The 20,265-nt window shown below is 38.8% G+C and overlaps 2 protein-coding genes across 2 annotated transcripts; one reads left to right on the forward strand and one right to left on the reverse strand.

Moving 5' to 3' along the window:
- Positions 1–4,390: 4,390 nt before the first annotated feature.
- On the forward strand, positions 4,391–7,310 carry LOC120778831 (bestrophin-2-like). Its single transcript, XM_040110842.1, has 6 exons — positions 4,391–4,516; positions 4,588–4,698; positions 4,771–5,509; positions 5,577–5,810; positions 6,198–6,609; positions 6,714–7,310. The coding sequence occupies exons 1-6, from the start codon at positions 4,446–4,448 to the stop codon at positions 7,121–7,123; spliced, it is 1,977 nt and encodes a 658-aa protein (XP_039966776.1). The 5' UTR covers positions 4,391–4,445; the 3' UTR covers positions 7,124–7,310.
- A 9,416-nt stretch (positions 7,311–16,726) lies between these two features.
- LOC120778424 (bestrophin-4) lies at positions 16,727–19,627 on the reverse strand. Its single transcript, XM_040110207.1, has 4 exons — positions 19,449–19,627; positions 18,398–19,151; positions 18,169–18,342; positions 16,727–17,428 (listed from the first exon to the last, which is right to left on the reverse strand). The coding sequence occupies exons 1-4, from the start codon at positions 19,625–19,627 to the stop codon at positions 16,727–16,729; spliced, it is 1,809 nt and encodes a 602-aa protein (XP_039966141.1).
- Between the last annotated feature and the right edge of the window lie 638 nt (positions 19,628–20,265).

Raw genomic sequence — 20,265 nt, forward strand, 5'->3', positions numbered from 1 at the left:
TTCGTATACATTTTTTCTTTGCATTTGGTGGAAATTTGCGTGCCACATATGTAAATGGGTGTGCTACGTTGCTGTGGTGTTAAAAAAGCGCAAATTTGCAGCGGCACATAAATGTCCCAACTGGGAAATCGCTTTCGAGTTTTGATGAAATATGCCGTTAATGCTGCCTGAGGTGGTATTTCGAGTTTAAATGGAGTCTGTGGCTGTAGGAATAGGCTGAGAAGCATCTGCATGCTAGTCCCTCAGTTTTTGAGATATCGATCTGAAATTTCGCACACGGTCTTTTCCAACTAAGAGTATGCTCCTTTGTCGGAATGGCAGATATCAGATCATTACAGCATATAGCTGCCATACAAACTGAACAATCTAATTCAATTTCTTGTATGGAAAACTTTTTTATTTGACGAGATATCTTCACGAAATGTCGCACAGAACATTGTCTTAAGAAACAATGCAATATCCGAAGAAATGCTTCAGATCGAATTATTATAGCATATAGCAGCTATACAAAACTGACCGTTCAATATCAAGTTCTTGTAGGAGTAACGTTTTATTTCACAAGATATCGACATGAAACTTGGCATGGATTATTGTCCAAGGTAACGGTGCAATCTCCTAAGAAATTGCTCAAATCGAGTGAATAGAGCATATAGCTGTCATACAAACTGAACGATTGAAATCAAGTTCCTATATGAAAAATTCTTTTATTTCAAAAGATATGGGCACGAAATTTGGCACAGACTGTTGTCAGAGAAAAAGTTACAATCTTCAAGAAACAGTTTTGAGATCGTACTACTATAACCTATGGCTGCCATACAAACTAACCGATTAAAACCAAGTTCCCGCATAGAAAACTTTTTAATTTGAGGAGTTATCAACAAGAAATTTGAAGTGGATTATTACCTAAGGCAGTAGTGAAATCTCTGAAGAAACTATTCAGATCGGATAACTATATCATATAGCTGTCATACAAACTGAACAATTGAAATAAGGTTTTCGTATGAAATACTTTCTGATTTACAAAGGGCATTATAGCGAATTCTTTCTTTTTCTCTTTTTCTCTCATTTAATACATATTAAATTTGTACAAAAAGTATTTTTTTAGAACTAAAATTTTTTTTCGCACTAAAATATTTATAAGAATATTATTTATTTAATTAATTTGATCTTTTTTCAACAATTATTGATATAATTTCTTTTAAATACGATTTTCAGCAACTAACTACTTAATATATTGTTCGTTGGGTTGTCTTTATTACTACGCTTTTTGTTGTTTTTAGCGTCAGCTTTAACAATTTGGTCATTTCGATTTCCTGCAACGAGCGATTGACGGACAACACACACACATATAAAAATATACACATGCAACCCAAATGTTTGTTATTTGTTATTATTGTAATTTTTTCAGCTATTTCACTCGCTGATGATTTCGCTGATTCCTAGCAACGGCAAATGGCAGCAGCAATAATACGCAAAAATATCAAATGGACACGGCGATAATGATGAACAAACAGGAAAGCACACACACGCACACACACACACTTGTAAATAAACAAAATGGCAAGTGACCAACAGCAAACTCAACTACAACAACTACAGTACTGCAGTGTCTGCTATGCTACATGCGGCACCTATGAGTAATAACAGCATTTGGCGCTCTTTCTCCTAGCAGCCGCCATCTTCCACGCCACTACGCTTCAGCGCACCGTTGCGGACGCTGATCAATTTTAAATCCAAATTGGCTAAATTATTCATGCGACAAAATAAATTATCGCAAAATGCGCTCATCAAATGGCTGCAACCGTTGCGGCCGCTCATGGCAATCACGTTGATATTGTTTTTGCTGCCACGCCGTAACCAAAAACCAACAAGCAACAACAAAGCACGAACAACAGTAGCAATGGCAGCAGCGCATCGTAAAATTCATAGCCCGAACATTTTTGCTGTAATTAAATCCAATTTTCACGTGACGCGTCATAAATTTCAAATGTAAATTAGCCAGGACGCAATTGGGCAGTTGCGCAGGACCTCGCAGGCCAAATATAATGCGCAATTTTGTTGTTGCTGCTAACAGAGGCGAGTGCCTAGCTAATAAGCTGCCGCTATTTGCTAAGTGTTGTTGCTATTATTATGATTTTTTTTTGCAAAATTTTGCATTTAAATTTCGGTATTTTTCTTGCGGCAGCTGCTCCGGTTTCTAATTAATGGCGGCGCAGCTTCTGGTTTTCTTCATAATAATTCTATAAATAAACAGTTTTTGTTTAATTGCGCCAAAAGCTGCTGCGCAAGAAATTTTCGTAATAAATATTGATTGGTAGCCTATCCAATAGGCGCTTGCTGCTGGCACTAGAACACATTGCTCCACTGCATTACTTGCACGGGCCTTAAATATCTTTCGATAGAGTCAGGAGAGCGCAACAGCTGTGTCAGCGAATTATTCACTCAATATTGAAGTATGCAAAAGACCGTTATTAATTAATAATATTTTATATTGGATAATAAAAAAAATTATTTGTAAGAACTGTTTGTTTAATCGGGAAAAATATGTTTAAGACAGTTATTGAATTCCCAGAGGCATTTCTTTAGAATCGCAGATAAATAAAAGTGCCCCACGAGCGTCTTTACCGCGTTCATACGATTTTGCAAGCTATTCCAAAGTCTAAAAATAGACAGTTTCTTCAAAACCCGCTTTAAACCTCTTTTAACGAAACCTGTTGGTAAGCTAGCTCCAAAATATTTGATGAGGCAGCCAGTTCTGTTCGACTGGGGATGGTTGAGCGAGCCAAAGCGCATATAAAATTCAAACGGAAACCGAAAATATGCACTCGAGACTATTTATTTCACTAATGCTTAGCGGAATATTTTGATGAACCTCAACCTAAAGGAGTCGACTGCTCTTCCTGTTGTTATATCACTAAAATTTTGAAAGGAATCAAACGGGGTCCACGATTATAAAATGCTTATTTAAAAAAAGTCCTAAAATCGTTCACAATTCCACTGACCCAACTTCCTTGGCTTACTGCGGTTGTCCTTGTCGGTATCTTTAGACAACTCATGCGGCAGCCACAATTTTTACAGTCATATCTAGAGAGTATGAGTTCACTTCTCATGAAAGACGCTCTAGGAGACGCAGCACCAGCTGTGTCACCTTAACTTTATCGCGGTCTGGATTTATCCGGAAACTTACGCAATTTAGCACCAACAACTTTTTTCAAGCCTTCTGAAATCAGCTCACATTTGACACACTTCTTACTGTGGTCCGTCACAACAATGACAACAAACAATATCCTCAGCAATAAATAAAATTATTTTAGGTTAGGTTAAGAGGTCGATACTAACAGGGACATCACTTGGACAGCTTTTAACGTCGGACCGTTGTGGTACCCAAAACTCAGCATAATGGACAGTGCCCAGTAAGATCGCCTGCTATTGCAGTAAGATGAGCTTTACTAAAGGCAAGTAGTTCAAAACATCTTCTGCATTCTAGTCTATCCTAAAAGGATCAGGCAATCGTAAAAAAGCTAGTCGTTGACTAGCATCTACGAGGTACATGCGAGATCCACTGCTACTGTTCTAGACTCCAATGGAGGTACAACTCGGTCCCAATCCGATAAAATCAGAGGAAGGGCACTCCTTCTGATTTCAAGTAAGATAGACACCCTTTGAGTAGCTTTAAGCGAACAATTAACAAGCTCAGCGCTAGTATTATTGCTCTGCTTTCGGAGTATATGTCTACGACGACCTTAATAGCGGTAGTCCGGTAGCCTAAAGCTAAAATTAGCGGAGAGCGCCTGAAAGAAAACACTCTCTCCAACCTTCCCTCTTAGCACTGACCCACTAACTTCCCCCGCAACTTTTCGCCATTCGCATATCCCATGTGAGCAGAGAAACAGCTGCCACCAGTGACCTCTGCGATGCATTGATCAAAGTTTTCAGGAAGGTAGTTGAGGGAGGAGGGAGATTCGGTGTGTTCTAGTTCGGATCTCATCATATATACAACTTCTCTGAGACTCAGAGCGCACTTCGCAACAATATATCCACCGGTAGCATTAACTGCTTTTGTTGGTGTAGTCCGTAAAACACCGGGAAATGCCGAAAAGAGCTGCTCTTTGAAACATTAAAGCTTCTTAGCAAATGTTAGAGGACATTATTGTCATTCTCTATTACAAAGAGTTTATTTTCTTTAACAGAAATATATTCAATTAAACACCGAGCTTCACAAAATATCATATGATATCGGACTACCTGATTCCATTTAGTATTTTCGAATACTCAATATTGAATTCCAAAAAAACCTACTGGGTTCATGTAAGTTAAATTCAATCATATACTTTTGCTGAATTAAAAACTTCTAAAAATTTTTCATTTTGTCAAACAGTAAGAAAATTATTTTCACTCGAGCACATACCGACCTAGAGCTTCCTTAAAAAATAAAAAAAAAAAGAATGACTGTTTCTTATAACGCCGAAGTAGCATCCTGTCGCGGATTTGGTTGCTTTCTCACGCTGTTAAGAAGGTGATGCTCTCAAAAGCAAAAATTTTATTAATTATAATCCAATTCTCTTTACAATCCTTCCGATTTTTCAGATGGCGCGGCAGCATCTACAAGCTCATTTGGCGTGATTTGCTGGCCTTTCTGTTCATTTACTATGTACTCAACTTGATTTATCAATTCGTTTTGAGTGACAGTGCACAGAGGTGAGTGCACAGAATAAAGTACCGATTCCTTTGTAAAAAGGTTGCTTCTTCTTCTCTTTCGGCTTCTGGCAGCAACTTCGAGAATCTCGTGCACTACTGCAACAGTTACGGCTCACTCATACCGCTCTCGTTCGTGCTCGGTTTCTATGTAACAGTTGTGATGCAACGCTGGTGGGATCAATATATGACCATACCGTGGCCCGATCCGATAGCTGTCTTCGTGAGCGCCAACGTGCATGGTCAGGATGAGCGTGCACGCGTTATGCGTCGCACCGTTATGCGCTACGTGTGTCTTTGTCTCACCATTGTGTTCACACAAATCGCGCCACGCGTCAAGAAACGTTTTCCTACGCTCGACCATCTAGTTGAAGCGGGTTTACTGTTGGAGAATGAGAAGCTCGTCATACAAGACTTAAATGTTGCCTTTCCGAAGTACCCAAAATATTGGTTACCGATCGTTTGGGCCGCTAGCATTATAACGCGCGCACGTAAGGAGGGACGCATACGTGATGATTTCTCGGTGAAAACCATTATTGATGCTTTAAATACATTTCGCGGCAATTGTGGCGTCTTGCTGTTCTATGATACCATTTCGGTGCCGCTGGTGTACACGCAAGTCGTCACATTGGCGGTGTATACCTACTTCATTTGCCAGGTGATCGGCCATCAGTGGACTAAACACGACAATCAGAATTATGTGGATCTCTACTTTCCATTATTCACCACTTTGCAATTCTTCTTCTACATGGGTTGGCTGAAAGTGGCCGAGACGCTGATAAATCCCTTTGGTGAGGATGACGATGACTTTGAGGTGAGTGTTTGGTGGCATGAATCAAAAAGGATGCTGATTTTGGTTATATATTGTATTTGGCCAATAGGTCAACTGGATGATTGATCGCAATCTACAAGTTTCCTATCTCATTGTCGACGAAATGCATCACGAGCATCCCGAATTGGTAAAGGATCAGTATTGGGATGAAGTTTTCCCCAACGAACTTCCCTATCAAGTAGATAGCAAGCGCGAACAGCCACCGGTACAGTCCACCGCTAGATTGGACTTCAACACCAACCAAACGGCGCTCTCACGATCTGAGTCCAAATATGATGGCATGGTAAGTACATTAAGAGAGAGAGATATAAAGAAAAAAATATGGACATATAAAGAGACAGAGAAAGAAAGAAACAACAGTTACAGAGCGATAAAAAGAGAGCTAAAGAGTAAAAAAAATGATGGAGAGTTCGATTGTCTCTCGACCCGAAAAGTCTACTTAGGAGCCTACTTGTGAACAAATAGGCATTAATAGGACTGTTCGAATATTCCGTAACAAAATTATGGTTTATACTCATGGATCCAGTTTCATGTGGCCTCTGAAAGCCTTCCTTAAGCTTATTGCTTTTAAAAGATAATTGGTCTTAGAAGTCCCAAGTAATCTACGGACGCCATATTAATCTCTTATAGTCTGACAACCTAACATATACAGATTTGTCGTTTATTCTAGACCACCAGCACACGAATTGAGGACCGTCCCACAGCGTCGTCTTCGCTCAGCCGCATGACCGACACCAGTTTACGCTTTCGTACGGCTTTGCAAAGATTTCTCTCACGCGAACCCAACGAAAAGGAGAGCAATACATCACAGCCAGATGCCGAGAAGCAAACTTCCGCACAAACTAATGGTTCCGTGCATTCGCTTATCAAATCGCCGGCTACAATACGAACTGCCGAGGCTTTGCACATAATCGATGAGAAAATTGATGACATGGATGCTGATAGAACACTAACCGAACACCCGGAGATATCACCGACCAAAGATGTGCGCGAAATATTTCGTGGTGACGCTGAGGAGGACATACCACCGAGCAGCGTGGAGAGTATCCGTAGGGAAAGTGTCACATCGGCGCAAGTAACATGTAAGTAAAGGAGGTACTAAATTTGGTGGAGACTCCACTGAAAAGTCGAAGGGATAGTTCAATTTGTAAGGTATTGCTAATGGTATTAAGACTTTTCACTTTAGTTGAAGACGTGGAAGAGGATGTCGAGGAGGAGGAGGAGCCCGAAGATGAATTCGAACGTTTGCGTGAAGAGCGCGAACGTGAACGTTTCGAAAGGCAAAAACTGAAGTATGCGCGCGGCATTTCGGCTGCGACCAATCTGAATTTGGACGCTGATTTGACAGGCGTGCCGGCTACGCAATCGCCAACAGCGCGTGGCATGCCGACGACTGAGGAAACCTTCAGTGTACAATCTTTGACCAGGCAGATGACATCACCCATGGCAATTGGAACGGCACAACAGTCGCCACAACAACAACAAGAGCAACAAAAGGATTCAACAACGAAGCGGAAGCCAAAGAGACAGCAGGAGCATGAAGATAATGTTGAAGAGGAGCTCGACGAAGAGGAACAGGACGAAGAACGGAAGTAGCTGAAAGCAAGGCAATTGCTCTGTATGATGAAATTTTATAGCCATTTTCAGCGTTCTACATATTTATATGAATTATTTATTTACTTTATCTATATGAATTAATTTATTAGTTTACAAAAGCCTTTTCCAATACTTTTACATTCATTATATTGCCAAATTTTGCTGGCTTCCATTAAAATAAATAAAACTTTGCAATAATTCAACACAAAATTAAGTCGCCATTTGGCATCATAGCAGTATACATTTAGGCGCTGCCACATTGACTAAACGAGTTGTAGCCATATTGTGCGCCACAATGACATAACTTTTCCATAAGTTGATGGTCACACAAATATTGCTCATTTTGTTGCCTATGGCCAGTGGCAAATGTGTGATAACGATTACTTTTCATATACCGCAATTGGCAAGAGTTCATTAGGGATGTACATATAGACATATATCTCGATATTGGGCCAACACACAAGCCTCGGAGGTTAATGGCAAAATTATGCGTACGCCATAATGTCTCTAGGGCAGCCAAATGGGTAGAAATCATAAAGTTAAAATCGAAAATTGAGCTACGCAACGCAGACGCAGAGTGTAAGAGAGAGAAAGAGGGAGAGGGAGAAGGAGAGAGGAGGAAGGGTTTTTAGTGCAAGCACAATTCAAAAGTTTGGGAATGCGTACTTGGTAGCAAATTTTTGGGTTTCTCTACTAGAAATAATTAGTTAAAATTGTGCTAGTGAGTTGCAAACTAGGCTTAGACTAGTTTCTAAGGGTGCAGTTATATATAACTTATATAAAAATGTGTATTAAGCACATTCGTTCAGTTCCCACAGATCAGATAAAAATCTTATTTTACAACATTGATTCTTAATCGTATTGAAATCGAGTTGAAACCGGAGAGCAACTCTGCCGGTTGTTGTTCACACAGTAAATTTGTCTGTGTTTAACTCTACGGGTTGTTGTCCCAGCTGTAAATTTGGTTGTGTGCATTAATAAAATAGCAATCTGCTGATCATCAGGAAAAATACAAAATGAAGAACACAAGCAAGTATAACAGCTGACCGTTAATAGAGCCGAACGTTGATGGAAAAAACTGGATTTTCAATTATAGTCTTAATGTAAAGGCTTTTAGCCCAGTGCTGTTGGAAAAATCGAATATGGTGAGGGTATAAGCACAATTTCGAAAACTTCCATTGCATTATCTGAAGAAACAAGACAGATATGGTAAAGTAATCATCGAAGACAGAAGTCCATACACGGATCGCATAATCCTTCGAGAGTCTTTCATTTATCCTCAAAAACCTAACGAGCTCGTTTTGGTCCGAAAATAACAAATCGCTAACCGGTTAGCCACGTTTTTACCACGTAATACCACCGTTACACTGATACCATGCACATTTTAAACTTTACAGCTTTGCTGCCTGGCAGCAATCAACGCATCCATGCATTAGATAATTCAGTAATGATTTTTGCCATCTGCATTGGAAATGCAATAAATTTTAGTTATTATCCTTGTGAGCATTACACGCTGCATTGCCTGCTCTGACGCTACGGCCGAACTGCATTCGTAGGCATACAAAAACACGGCACCAGTGTGTATATTTACTGGCTGGTGTACGCAAAACTGCGAATCCTTTTAGTGCGCATTTCAAACAGCTTGCCACAATTCACAATTCTGAGTTATTAGCTGAGCATAGTCAGGAAATATGCGTAGTTTATGGTTTAATCAATAATTTCCGGTCAGCTAAAGTTGAGCTGCAGGCAGTCGTAGACCATGCAGACTGCAATCCATTTACAAAACTACAGTTTTATGTCTGCCTGTCGAATTGTAAATGAGTTCCACACAAAATTTATACAGTTACATTTGCTTAGTTCATAATTCATTGCGTGCAGACTGTCTGGCATTTGGATCGCATGGTCAGTGCTGACCGGTGCTAACGTTCAATAAACCAATTACTAACACCATCATTAGAGGTTATGTATGCAGTAAACACCTGTGCTACCAACGTGAGGTTGTGGGTTGTTGGTTTCACAATTACACGGCCGTCAAGCCACAAACAGTTGTTTATTTCCGTTATATTTGTAAATTTTATTGTCTGTGCTGATTAGGCTGGTTCATGAGTTGTACTTGGATGGCTACTGCTTTACGTTCTGCTGGGCAGATATTATTCCATATATTCTTCTTTATTGGCGTATGTAGAGTTTGCGTGGTCATAGCTGAGCTTACAACAGCACGCCAGTCGTTCTTGAGCTATGCCAATGTCGTCGTACACCGTACAGCTCATCGTTCCATCGACTACGTCAAACGCCTTTGCCAAAGTGCAAAGGTCCATAAATCTTCCTCAGAACCTTTCTCTCGAAAACTCGTAATGTCAACTCACCTGATGTTGTCATCGTCTATACCTTTGCACCATATAGCAGGACGGGGATGATGAGTGACTTGTGGAATTTGGTATTTGTTCGTCGAGAAGGAACTTTGCTTTTTAATTGCCTACTCACTTCGAACTTGCATATAATTATATCCCGAAATCCAACGCAGAATAGCTCTTGACAACACGTTATTCTGCTTTGGATTTCGAGATATACATAATTACATAATCAGGCAGGTTTGCTTTACTTGGAGGTACAAATGACAGTAGACAATGTTTTCTACGTCGAAATATCGTTGTAGTCCACAACGGCGGTCTGAAGGAGTTTATGTATGTACTTTGGAACACTTTTTTTGTTGATTTCCGAGGCATTTTATTGGAAAATTACAGCTGTCGTCTTTTAAAACCGGTTCCTGTCTGATTTGTGGAGATCCAGTGTACATGATTTCTAGAACTTACGAGGTCAAGCCTAGCTCTTTCGCTGTTTTCGAAGTGTTTTGTATAGAATTGGTTTTGGAGGATTCAAAGTTTGTGAATAAAGATATCTTTCATTGATTCTTTTTGAACATTGAATTAGACGAATAAGACAAAGGTCGTCATAAGAATTTTAAATATCTTAAGTTCTCTCGCAAAAAATAAACATTCCCGGTCTCGAAACACGGTCTTTTACCATTTTCGAGGCGGTTTTTGAAACTTTTATCAATGCACACAACGAAATTTACAGCCGGGACAACAACCAGTAGAGCAAAAAACAGCAAAATGTACAATGTGGACAATAATATTAAACTAGCATCAGATTTTCTTACTTTCTTAAATATTATAATTAATCATACTTTCAGCCGTAACAATTTATGTAGTGTTTGGCAGGCCTAAAGCCCATCCATTGAACAGTTGGTATCAAAAAGCGCTTAAGGTTTTTAAAAACAACTTTTAGTGTTGCAAATTAAATAGAAAAATATTTGGGTCTACATTTTTGATGAGAAAATGGCATTTTTATGAGCAGCAAGCGCTTTAGAGCTTAGTAACCGTGCTTGAGAGCTTTAAAGCTTTTTATGCTATAATGATACTTTCCAATATTTTTTATGTATACACTAAAATTATGTCTTTAATACCAACATATTCTCAACCACGTACTACTGGCCGCATATCACGCACAATCACACCTGCCACGCCCAGTCGGTTGTTCGTCATAAACATAAACACCAATTAAATTACAACCGCTTACTTTATGGTAATAATAACGCTGATGGTGATGATAATGCAAAACACCTGCAAAACCTGTTTATCCTGTGGTCAATTATTTCCACAGTGTCAACACGCGTGACACACACACACATCTACGCACATACACAGATCCGTGCTAGAAGTCGCAATGACAACAAGCGACCGCAGCGAGCAGAACGTGAAAGAGAAACAATGAAAATAGCCTGAGGTAGTGTCAACAACAACTACAAGTTGGTGGCAAGTTGGATGGCAAATATTTACCGTTACTAATGCAGCGCCTTGCAACATACGTGGCATGTTGCATGTGTTCTCAAATCGCGCTCGCTTTAGCACGCTGCTTTGGCGTCTGTGCAACAACTTCATATATTTGTTGTTTTTGCAATGCAAAGCAAACTAAGTTAAACTGCTAGGCATATTGTTGTTGTTGCAGTCTGCTAGTATTTTCATAGTGCGAAAGCGTCACGAAAGTGACTGCTGTGGCTGCCCGACTTGTGTATTTGAGTTTTTGGAGGTTGGAAACATTTGTCGCAGCAGCCGGTGTGGCTTAACGCCATGGCGGTTTGCTAACAAGTTGCACGCAGGTGGTCTTATAGAGATTTTATTATAATGCAACACTCATAAGTCGTGTTTATGCATAAATATTTGTATTAGCGCTCAGGTTGGAAGCGGAGGTATGTAAAGCAAAGTATTTTGGGATATGCATGGAATAATTTTTAAGGACTATCTTGAAAAAGGAAGGACCATCAACAGCTACTACGGACATTACGTAGTATTATTGGATCGTGTGAAGGACGAAATCGGCGAAAACCGGCCGCATTCAAAGAAAAAGAGAGTGCTGTTTCACCAAGACAATGCACCGTGACACAAGTCAGAGAAAACGATGACAAAAATCCATGAATTGGGATTCGAGTTGCTTCCGCATTCACTGCATTCTCCAGATCTGTACCCCAGCGACTATATTCTCTTCTCAGATCTCAAAAGAATGCTTGCTGGGTAGAAATTTTGAATGAATGAAGAGGTGATCGGTGAAACTGAAGCCTATTTTGAAACAAAGGCTAATTCTTACTACAGAAATGGTTTCAAAAAGATGGAGAGTCGCTGTAATCAGTGAAACTATGTTGAATAAAAAAAGAAAAAACTTTTGTAAAAATAATTTATTTTACAGTGATAAGCCGGAGACTTTTCGATAAATCTGTTGAGAAGTCAAACATAGCGAATACACAGCTCTTCGAGTAGAAGTCACGTCTCAATTTATCCGCTCCTAGCCAACATCTTTGTATTTGTTAGAGTTCCAGTAATTTATAATGGAAATATAACTACTTCATCGGTACAATTTCTTACAAGTAAGTACTTTTTGTCTACGCTAGCAAAGAAGAATAAGAAGAAGAAGAAGAATAAGAACAAGAAGAAGAACTTTATCCTTCCATTATTTGTTTGCCCGTACCAACCCGGTATACTTCTTCTGTACATATTTTACTCTTTTATGAAGCAGATTTTTTCTGAAGCTCAAAGAATATTTATCTTATGAAAATTTAAGTTTAGATTTTGGGAATATTAAAAAATGTTTTAATGATAAAAACAAAGACCTCAAGGAGAGTGGTCATAAATCATTTATTCTTCCAGCAGAATAGCCGATTAGCGAACTACTTAGGTTTTAAACCAACGACAAACAAACGAAGTTCGTTAAGTAAGAAGGTGACAGGAAAGGGTATTTGAGGACTATTGTAGTCAGTTCAACTCCTAAGATTGAAATTTTGTAAGAATTTAGAGACTTTGGTTGAAAAATTTCCATTAGTAGTCATTTATAGGAAGTTCATAAGTTTTTAGGCACTCTAAAGTTATGGTACATATATCAGCGGCAGCAGCTTTAGTATACTAAAACCCGCTATTTTCACCGATAACTTCACCGATAATTTCACCGATATTTTCACCGAATGTTGATTTCATCCAAAATATGAATTTTTATTTTACCCAAATAGTTATTTATTGAATGTTTTTACATAATTTAAGGCTAACAATAGGTTGTAGAATCTGAATAACTAATTATTTGTCGCTTTGGTTCATTAATATTTAGCTAGAACGTTGCTCATTAAAACACTGGCAGTTCTGTCCACTGAAGACGTGTTCGGATGAGTGCATATAATATTATATAATAATAAATTTCGATCCACACTGTAAATATGCATGCATATAGCACATTATTTCATGCCAATGAACTTTTAATTTCATTTTTACTGCAAACCACTTAGCATACATTAAGGCGCAAAACATTCAGTAGTAAGTAAGTGAAAGCTAACATTGGTTTATTTTCTTTGGAAGCACACATATGAGTCACCATATGCATAAAATATGTGTTTGTAATACCAGTGTACGGTGTGTGTGCGTATATATATATTAATGTGTGTACGTATATATGCGTGTATGCTTTAGTTGGCTAACAGCACATGAAAGTCAGCTGCCGTGATGCGTGTTATTATTTTTCCGCGTCGTAGCATAAAACTTCGACTTGCCACACGCACCACACAGGCACATGCGTGAGCGTTCTGCATGTGTGTAATTTGTTTGGGGAATCCAGCGCACGAATAACAACTGACTGCACAAACACACATGTGCTTACCACATTTCTAACACAGCCACAACACACAGTGTTGCATTTACGCATACAAATGCTAAGTATATGCAAATTAGTTAGGTCTCGCAGGAATGTACTTAAGCATTCGGAGTTGGAAACGCTTGAACCAACAAGCACACATACACTTTTCTCTGTATGTATAGTACATACATATGTGAAAGTGTTTGTGAACAGTCACGCAAAAATATTTTGCTAAGAAAACAATGCCAGGCGGAATGAGCGAAGTTTTACGAAATTAAAATGTCATCAAGTGCCGTGAGAGCGCGCTGGGAGTGTTGAGTTTTCAATATTTTTTTCGCTATTTTGGCAGGTTTATTTACTTTTAGCGATAAGAAATAGCAATGGTTGGTATGGAATTTCAATAAAAAAAAGTTCTATACAAATTTCTCTTTATGTGTGCGTATTCAAATGTTTTCTCTCAGTAACCATTAATCATTGTACGCATTTATGCAGCAAGCTTGCACATATTCTTTAGCCAAAATCACGAGGGTGCTGACACTGATGGAATTTCTAACATATATGTATGTGTGTGTATATGTACATATGTATGTGTTTATAGAAGCTTACACACACATTGAAATTCCAATAAATATGACTCATTACAACTAAATATATACATATACATACATATGTCTCAAAGGATATTCAAATTAGTTGCTTATTATTTGGAAAATTATTTTGTGTTTTGAGAATTGGTATTTGGAAAGATTAAAAGTGAAAACGCAGGCATAAACATATATGTACATACATATTTCATTTAATATTTTTATGCTCGGCTGCAAGCAACTGAACTGAAATGATTTTGAAGAGCCTTATGGAATTCCTTGTGCATAAAAGTAGTTATATGCATGAGTTTTTATTTAATATTGCTCAAAATTGCATATAAAATTAAGCTGTAAACTTTTACAAATTTGAAAAAAAAACAGAGTTGCCACATGTTTTCAATTTAAAATTGTTAATATTCATGAGTTTCCTTTTAATATTGTTTAAAACTGCAAATAAAATTAAACTGTAAGTTTTTACAAATTAAAAAAAACAGTGTTGCCACCTATTTTCAATTTACATAAATTTTATATTTAATATTTTTTGCATCAGGGAAGTTCAAAAGAACTTTTATGTTTTTTGTGTTAACTACATATGTAGTTACCACATACATATTTACAAAAGATATGATAAAAAAATAAATAACAATAAATATTTTCGTTTGAATAAAAAAGCGCATAATATTAGGATAAGCCGGCATGCGTATTATCGAAAAAAAGGGTTGCCATATAATTTGAATATTAATTAACTTTTTTAGTATATTTTGTATAAAGGAGATGTTTCTTAAAAAAAGTAAATAAATGTATGTATATATTTTTTTAAGCAATGGAGTTGCCATATCTTTATTAAAAAAATTAAAACAAATTTGAATGAAATAACCCGAAGTTACAAAAAAAAATAATGACACTCTCAAAAAAAAATTTTTTAAGCAATCGAGTTGCCATATTTTAGCAAAATAAATAAACTCAAAGTAATAAACCACTCACTCACTTATCTATCAATCAACCACTCAAAATTATGTTCAATTCATTTAATAAGCACTTTCCTGTATTTTTGCCCACATAACACTGGGCGACGGGGCGTATACGTAACATGAATTTAAATCTTTATTTGACCGCTTCGAATACAATTCACTCTGCAATAAGTGGTTAATTAACAAGCAATAAAGTGAGCTGTTTTGTTTCTATTGTTAGAACGGTGCACAGCAACAAAAACACAAATGACAACAGCAGCAACAAAAAGCCACGACAACAACAATGTCAAGTGCTGCATGCACTTTAACGGCATAGTGTTATTAGCAATAATTATATTGTGCAGCAAGCAGCTGTGCCACACATGTGTTGCAGCGCAGGACAATGCAATAACAAGAAAACAATTACGCGCAATAACAATAGCAACAACAACAACAAGAATAATAGCAGCAACAATAGCAGTAACAGCAACATCACAGCAATTGACTGCATCGGTCGCAGCTGTTAACAGAACACTGCAACGGGAAGCAGTTACATGTTCATGCATGTGTGTGTGTGTTGCACAGCAGTTAACGCCATTACCACCACTTATGGTTCGTTAAGTCCAAAAGCCATTGCCGGCGCAAAATACATGCACCAGCGGCAGCAACTGTTACTAACTGTATAAATATATATTTTATTATATACTATATGTATGCAGTTATATATTGTGTTGTTGTTAATGTTATTAACTAAATGCACATACAAACAGTCAGCAAGCAATTCAAACGCGGTGGCAGGTGTAGCAAATGCAATACAGTTTGTATGGGGGCTACATGCTGCAGTCATGGGATCTGAACAAAAGTTCTGTACATTGTACCGTTGACTTGGGCAATAAGCTGTATGAAATTTTGTGACGATATCTTGTCAAATAAAAAAGTTTTCCATACAAGGGTTTCAATTTGATCAATCAGTTTGTATGGCAGCTATATGCTATAGTCATCCGATATCAACAATTTGTTCGGGAATTTTACTGTTGCCTTGGATATAAATATATGTAAATTTTCGTGAAGATATCTTATCAAATAAAAAAGTTTTCCTTTCAAGGACTTGCTTTTTATCGTTCAATTTGTACTGCAGCCACGTCTTATAGTGGTCCGATATCGACCATTCCGACAAATAAGCAGCGTCTTGTAAAGAAGAAGACAATTGCAAAATTACAGACCGATATCTCAAAAACATTGTATTTCTACCAAGTCTTCTCTAGTATTCATATCAAACTATTCTTTATTCCAATTAGAGTTAGCTTTAGCTTAGAGCGAACTTTGGGAAGTTAGGTTAAAGAACTCACTTTGGGGGGTCAAGAACAGTCAACCGAGCATAGCTTTTGTTCAACAGTCGATTAAGCGTTGATGATGAGTCAATCGAAAAAACGTTCCACTAAACCTCCAATAGCTGTCTTTCAATAACATGGAGAACCACTAGATGGCAGAGAATATCTTCTTTTTTATAGGATGATAAAACAGATTTAAACAAAAGCAACGCTCTTTTAAAGTATAAAAGTAACAAATCCCACAAATTCATGTAAGTTGGCAACGCGAAGAAGTTTACTCCATAAAGATCATCCACATATTTCGATCTTATCCAGGACATTGGAATATTCCAGCTAAGACACAAACCTTTTAACTGAAGCAATATGAAATCGGAACATATGTATTAAATTTTTAACCAGTAGATGGCGCTCTTGAGACAAGCGGAAGATTGAAAACCGACGGCTTTCAAACACAAATTGGTTTTCATTTTTTAATAAAAATATGTACAAGTAAAGCATGTAATTGAAATAGAACTCGAACTAAAAATATAAGTATACAACAGGGAGTTATCAACCGCTTCTTTTGCGCTATTTTTCCTGCTTGTCCGGCTCATCACGCTTTTTCTTCTGCTCAGCCGCCCCAGAGACACGTGACTTACTACCGGCACCGCTGCTGCTGCTACTCTTTGCGCTCGGCGTGGCACTGCGTTGATCACTCGATTTCGGCTGCAGCATTTGCGCTGGTATCGGTATAGTCGGTGGCGCTGCTAAATTCAAACCCGAGGCAATCAAAGCAGGCAACAGATCAGCTGTGGCACTTGTGGCAGTGTAAACATTTTGCATAATGCGCTGACGTTGTCGTTCCTGGCGTTGACGCTCACGCTCTTCACGCAACAAATCGAAATCGTCCTTCTCTCTTCCATCCGCGCCCTCATCTTCATACGTGAGTGATTCAGCAGCGCTCGTTTGAGAACGCAACTGTTCGGGTGGCAGAAGCATGCTTTTTGAATCGACTTCGCCGCCGACATCGGTCAACCATGACAGACGCGCAGCGCCGGAATACTTATTTGTGGCCAAATGCCTTTCATAATCGGATGTGGAATGCGGTATGTGTTCGCCCAGTGAGACGGAGCTTGTAGAGAGCCGCAAGCGGCTGTTGTTAGTTTGAGTATCCTCCTTGCTGATTAGGCGCTTCAATACCGCGTTGATCCGTGAGACGCTGCTATGCATGCTAGAGTTGGTGGCCATATTGTCGCGACGCTTCCAAACGAAATGTGCAGCGCCATCCGACTACAAAGTGGAATTTGGTACGGATTAGACCTCTATCTTCTAGAAACTCCTAAATTCTCCTGACATTTATTTGCGAACTTCAGACACTTCTAGAAGCAACTACCGAGACTAAACACACACCAGTAATACCGTTCTTATGACAGTCGGATTTACGTAGCCTGAAGAGACCCGGAACTTCGTCCGGCTAAAGACAATCAGCTCGGCAAAATTGCGAATCCGAATTAATGATCAGAATTCTTAAGAGGAAACCGGACATCCAAATATGTCACCCAGCGAATTAGACCGAGTCCTACTTCAAAACACTTTGGAAAGACCTCATTCTATAAATGTTGCTGGCAACTTCTAATTTACCCGTGAAGAGATGAGCTTTCAATACCCCAACTCGATATATCAGACTATGCAAAAACGGAAAACATTCCGATCAAGTTTGGGCTCAGGAAGGTCAACCCACAGTTACTCTGCTCTGGGGTCTAGCTGATTTACAAACTCAATTTGTATTCGTGCGATATGGTCTAACCCCGCAGAAAATTTCTAACGAGACTACTGCTCCCTTCTCTCCGAAATATTGATCTTTTGATCGACCCTTTTAACTTAATAACTAACGTGGTTTAAGAAAATAAATCTGTAATCCCACTTTAACCTAACATAACCTCAAATAGCACCCTATAATTGCTAGATCTATGAAAATTCCTATTATTGAACTCCTTTCTCTACAAAAGAGCCCAAACAACTTTCAATACCTTGCCGACATCAGTGAAATCTGTGGTGACCTTGTGATAGTCTTCCGGATATGGCAGACCGCCAGGCAAAACTTCATCCCAGTACTGATCTTTCACCAATTCGGGATGCTCGTGATGCATTTCATCGACAATAAAGTAGGAGACTTGCAAGTTGCGATCAATCATCCAATTCACCTAACCAACAAGTGAAGAATTTGTACGCAAACTCAAAATGTATACACCAGCTCACCTCAAAGTCATCATCATCTTCACCGAACGGATTCATCAGTGACTCCGCCACCTTTAGCCAACCCATATAGAAGAAAAATTGCAGCGTTGTAAAAATAGGAAAATAATAGTCAACCCAATCGTAGTGCCCATCAGGGTCCGCCTCTCTAGGCATCCACTGTTGGCCAATCAGCGCCGCCAAGAAGTATGAATACACCGCCAGCGTTACCACTTGTGTATAAACCAAAGGAATTGGCACCGAATCGAAATGCAATATAACGGCGCATTTGTTACGAAACGCGTCCAACTGATCGAAAATAGTTTTCAGCGCAACATCGTCACGTATGCGACCCTCCTTACGCGCACGCGATACAATGCTGGCCGCCCAGACGAGCGGCACCCAATGTTTGCGATGCTTCGGTGATTTTTCATCCATAGCTATTAGCACATCCTTCTCATTCTCGGTCAACAGACCGGCATCTACCAACGAGTCCATTGTGGGAAAGCGTTTCTTGACACTCGGCGCCACCATCGTAAAAATCATGGTTAGACAGAGGCAGACATAACGCATGACGGTGCGACGCATTATGCGACCACGTTCATCCTGTCCGACAAAGAGCGTACTCACGTAGACGGCAAGTGGATCAGGCCATGGCACAGTAATGTATTGAGTCCACCAGCGATTCATGACAACCGCAATATAGAAGCCGAGCACAAACGAGAGCGGTATGAGTGTGCTCGAGCTGTGACAGTAATGCACCAGCAGTTCAAAGAGGCTGGGGAGTTAAGAAATTTTATTAGAGTGAGGTTAGCATAGAGTACTATCAAGTACTCTTGAAAACTGTAGGTTTAAGTGGCGATAGGATGAGTTTAACTGGCTAAGCTTAAGCTAAGATCATAGTGAATCAAGTGCTTCAGTGTGAATTTTAGGTTAAAACTTTTATATTCCTCTAATTTTTTTGGTGCAGAATCGCTCTTTGCTCCACTATGTTCCCAGCCTAACAATAGTATGACTTGTTAATTTCAGCCTTCGCTCCTTTTTCGTTAATTCGTTTCTATGTATTTCTGCTCACCGTTGTTGTTCTGGTCCCATCATAAAACGATAAGTAATACCCAGAGCATAATACAACACCAGAAATACGGCTAAGTCCCTCCAAATAATTTTATAAATGCTACCACGCCAGCGGGCCAATAGTTTCAAGAAGCAATTGAAGTTGCTGGTCGCGACTTGCGCTTGATATGAGACCGTCATATTAATATGAGAATTGTAAACAAATATTTCTTCCTTGAATACAATTTTTCGTTTGTTCTTAATAAAATATTTTGCTAATAAAAAATTTTCTGAATGAAAATTTTTCGTTTTTTTTAGACAAGCTGAAAAATAACTGAACGATCGTTTTGAAATGGAATACTCCAAAGTTTATAAATTTTTAGCATACATATATCGATTTCGTTTTCGAATGATCCGAATAAATAATTTTGGAGGTGATCGATTTAGATACGCAGACAAAAATGAAAGAGGTCGAAATACGTGTATATAAAGAGCTTGAGAAGCTCGCCGACAAGGGTAGTGCACGAAAATTCTACGAAAGATGAGCGACTGACGGAAGGTTTCAAAAGAGATCATTTATGTCTGACGACCAGAGCATACTAAAGTTATAGAGGTAACACTTTTCCAGCCTGCTGAACGGCAGTAAAGAGGAACATCTGGAGATGGGAACCCAATTCGCCAAAAGATGACGGTGCGATAGATATTTCATTGCTCGACAATGAATAGGTTTGAATAGCAATTACTCGCCTAAAGAACAACGAAGTGACAGGAGCCGATGAATCGTCGAAGTCGAGCTATTCAAATACGGCGGCGAAAAACTGACAAGGTGCAGTAATCAG

The sequence above is a fragment of the Bactrocera tryoni genome, chromosome 5, assembly GCF_016617805.1.
Source record: "Bactrocera tryoni isolate S06 chromosome 5, CSIRO_BtryS06_freeze2, whole genome shotgun sequence".
NCBI classification, from domain to species: Eukaryota; Metazoa; Arthropoda; class Insecta; order Diptera; family Tephritidae; genus Bactrocera; species Bactrocera tryoni.

What these genes read in the sequence shown, in the direction of transcription:
- LOC120778831 (XM_040110842.1), top strand. Translation starts at nt 4,446, where the DNA reads ATGACTGTTTCTTATAACGCCGAAGTAGCATCCTGTCGCGGATTTGGT. An exon ending in AGGATGACGATGACTTTGAG is followed by an intron (nt 5,510 to 5,576) that starts GTGAGTGTTTGG and finishes TTTGGCCAATAG; the next exon opens with GTCAACTGGATGATTGATCG. An exon ending in AGTCCAAATATGATGGCATG is followed by an intron (nt 5,811 to 6,197) that starts GTAAGTACATTA and finishes CGTTTATTCTAG; the next exon opens with ACCACCAGCACACGAATTGA.
- LOC120778424 (XM_040110207.1), bottom strand. Translation starts at nt 19,627, where the DNA reads ATGACGGTCTCATATCAAGCGCAAGTCGCGACCAGCAACTTCAATTGC. An exon ending in ATGGGACCAGAACAACAACG is followed by an intron (nt 19,152 to 19,448) that starts GTGAGCAGAAAT and finishes TTAACTCCCCAG; the next exon opens with CCTCTTTGAACTGCTGGTGC. An exon ending in AAGATGATGATGACTTTGAG is followed by an intron (nt 18,343 to 18,397) that starts GTGAGCTGGTGT and finishes CTTGTTGGTTAG; the next exon opens with GTGAATTGGATGATTGATCG.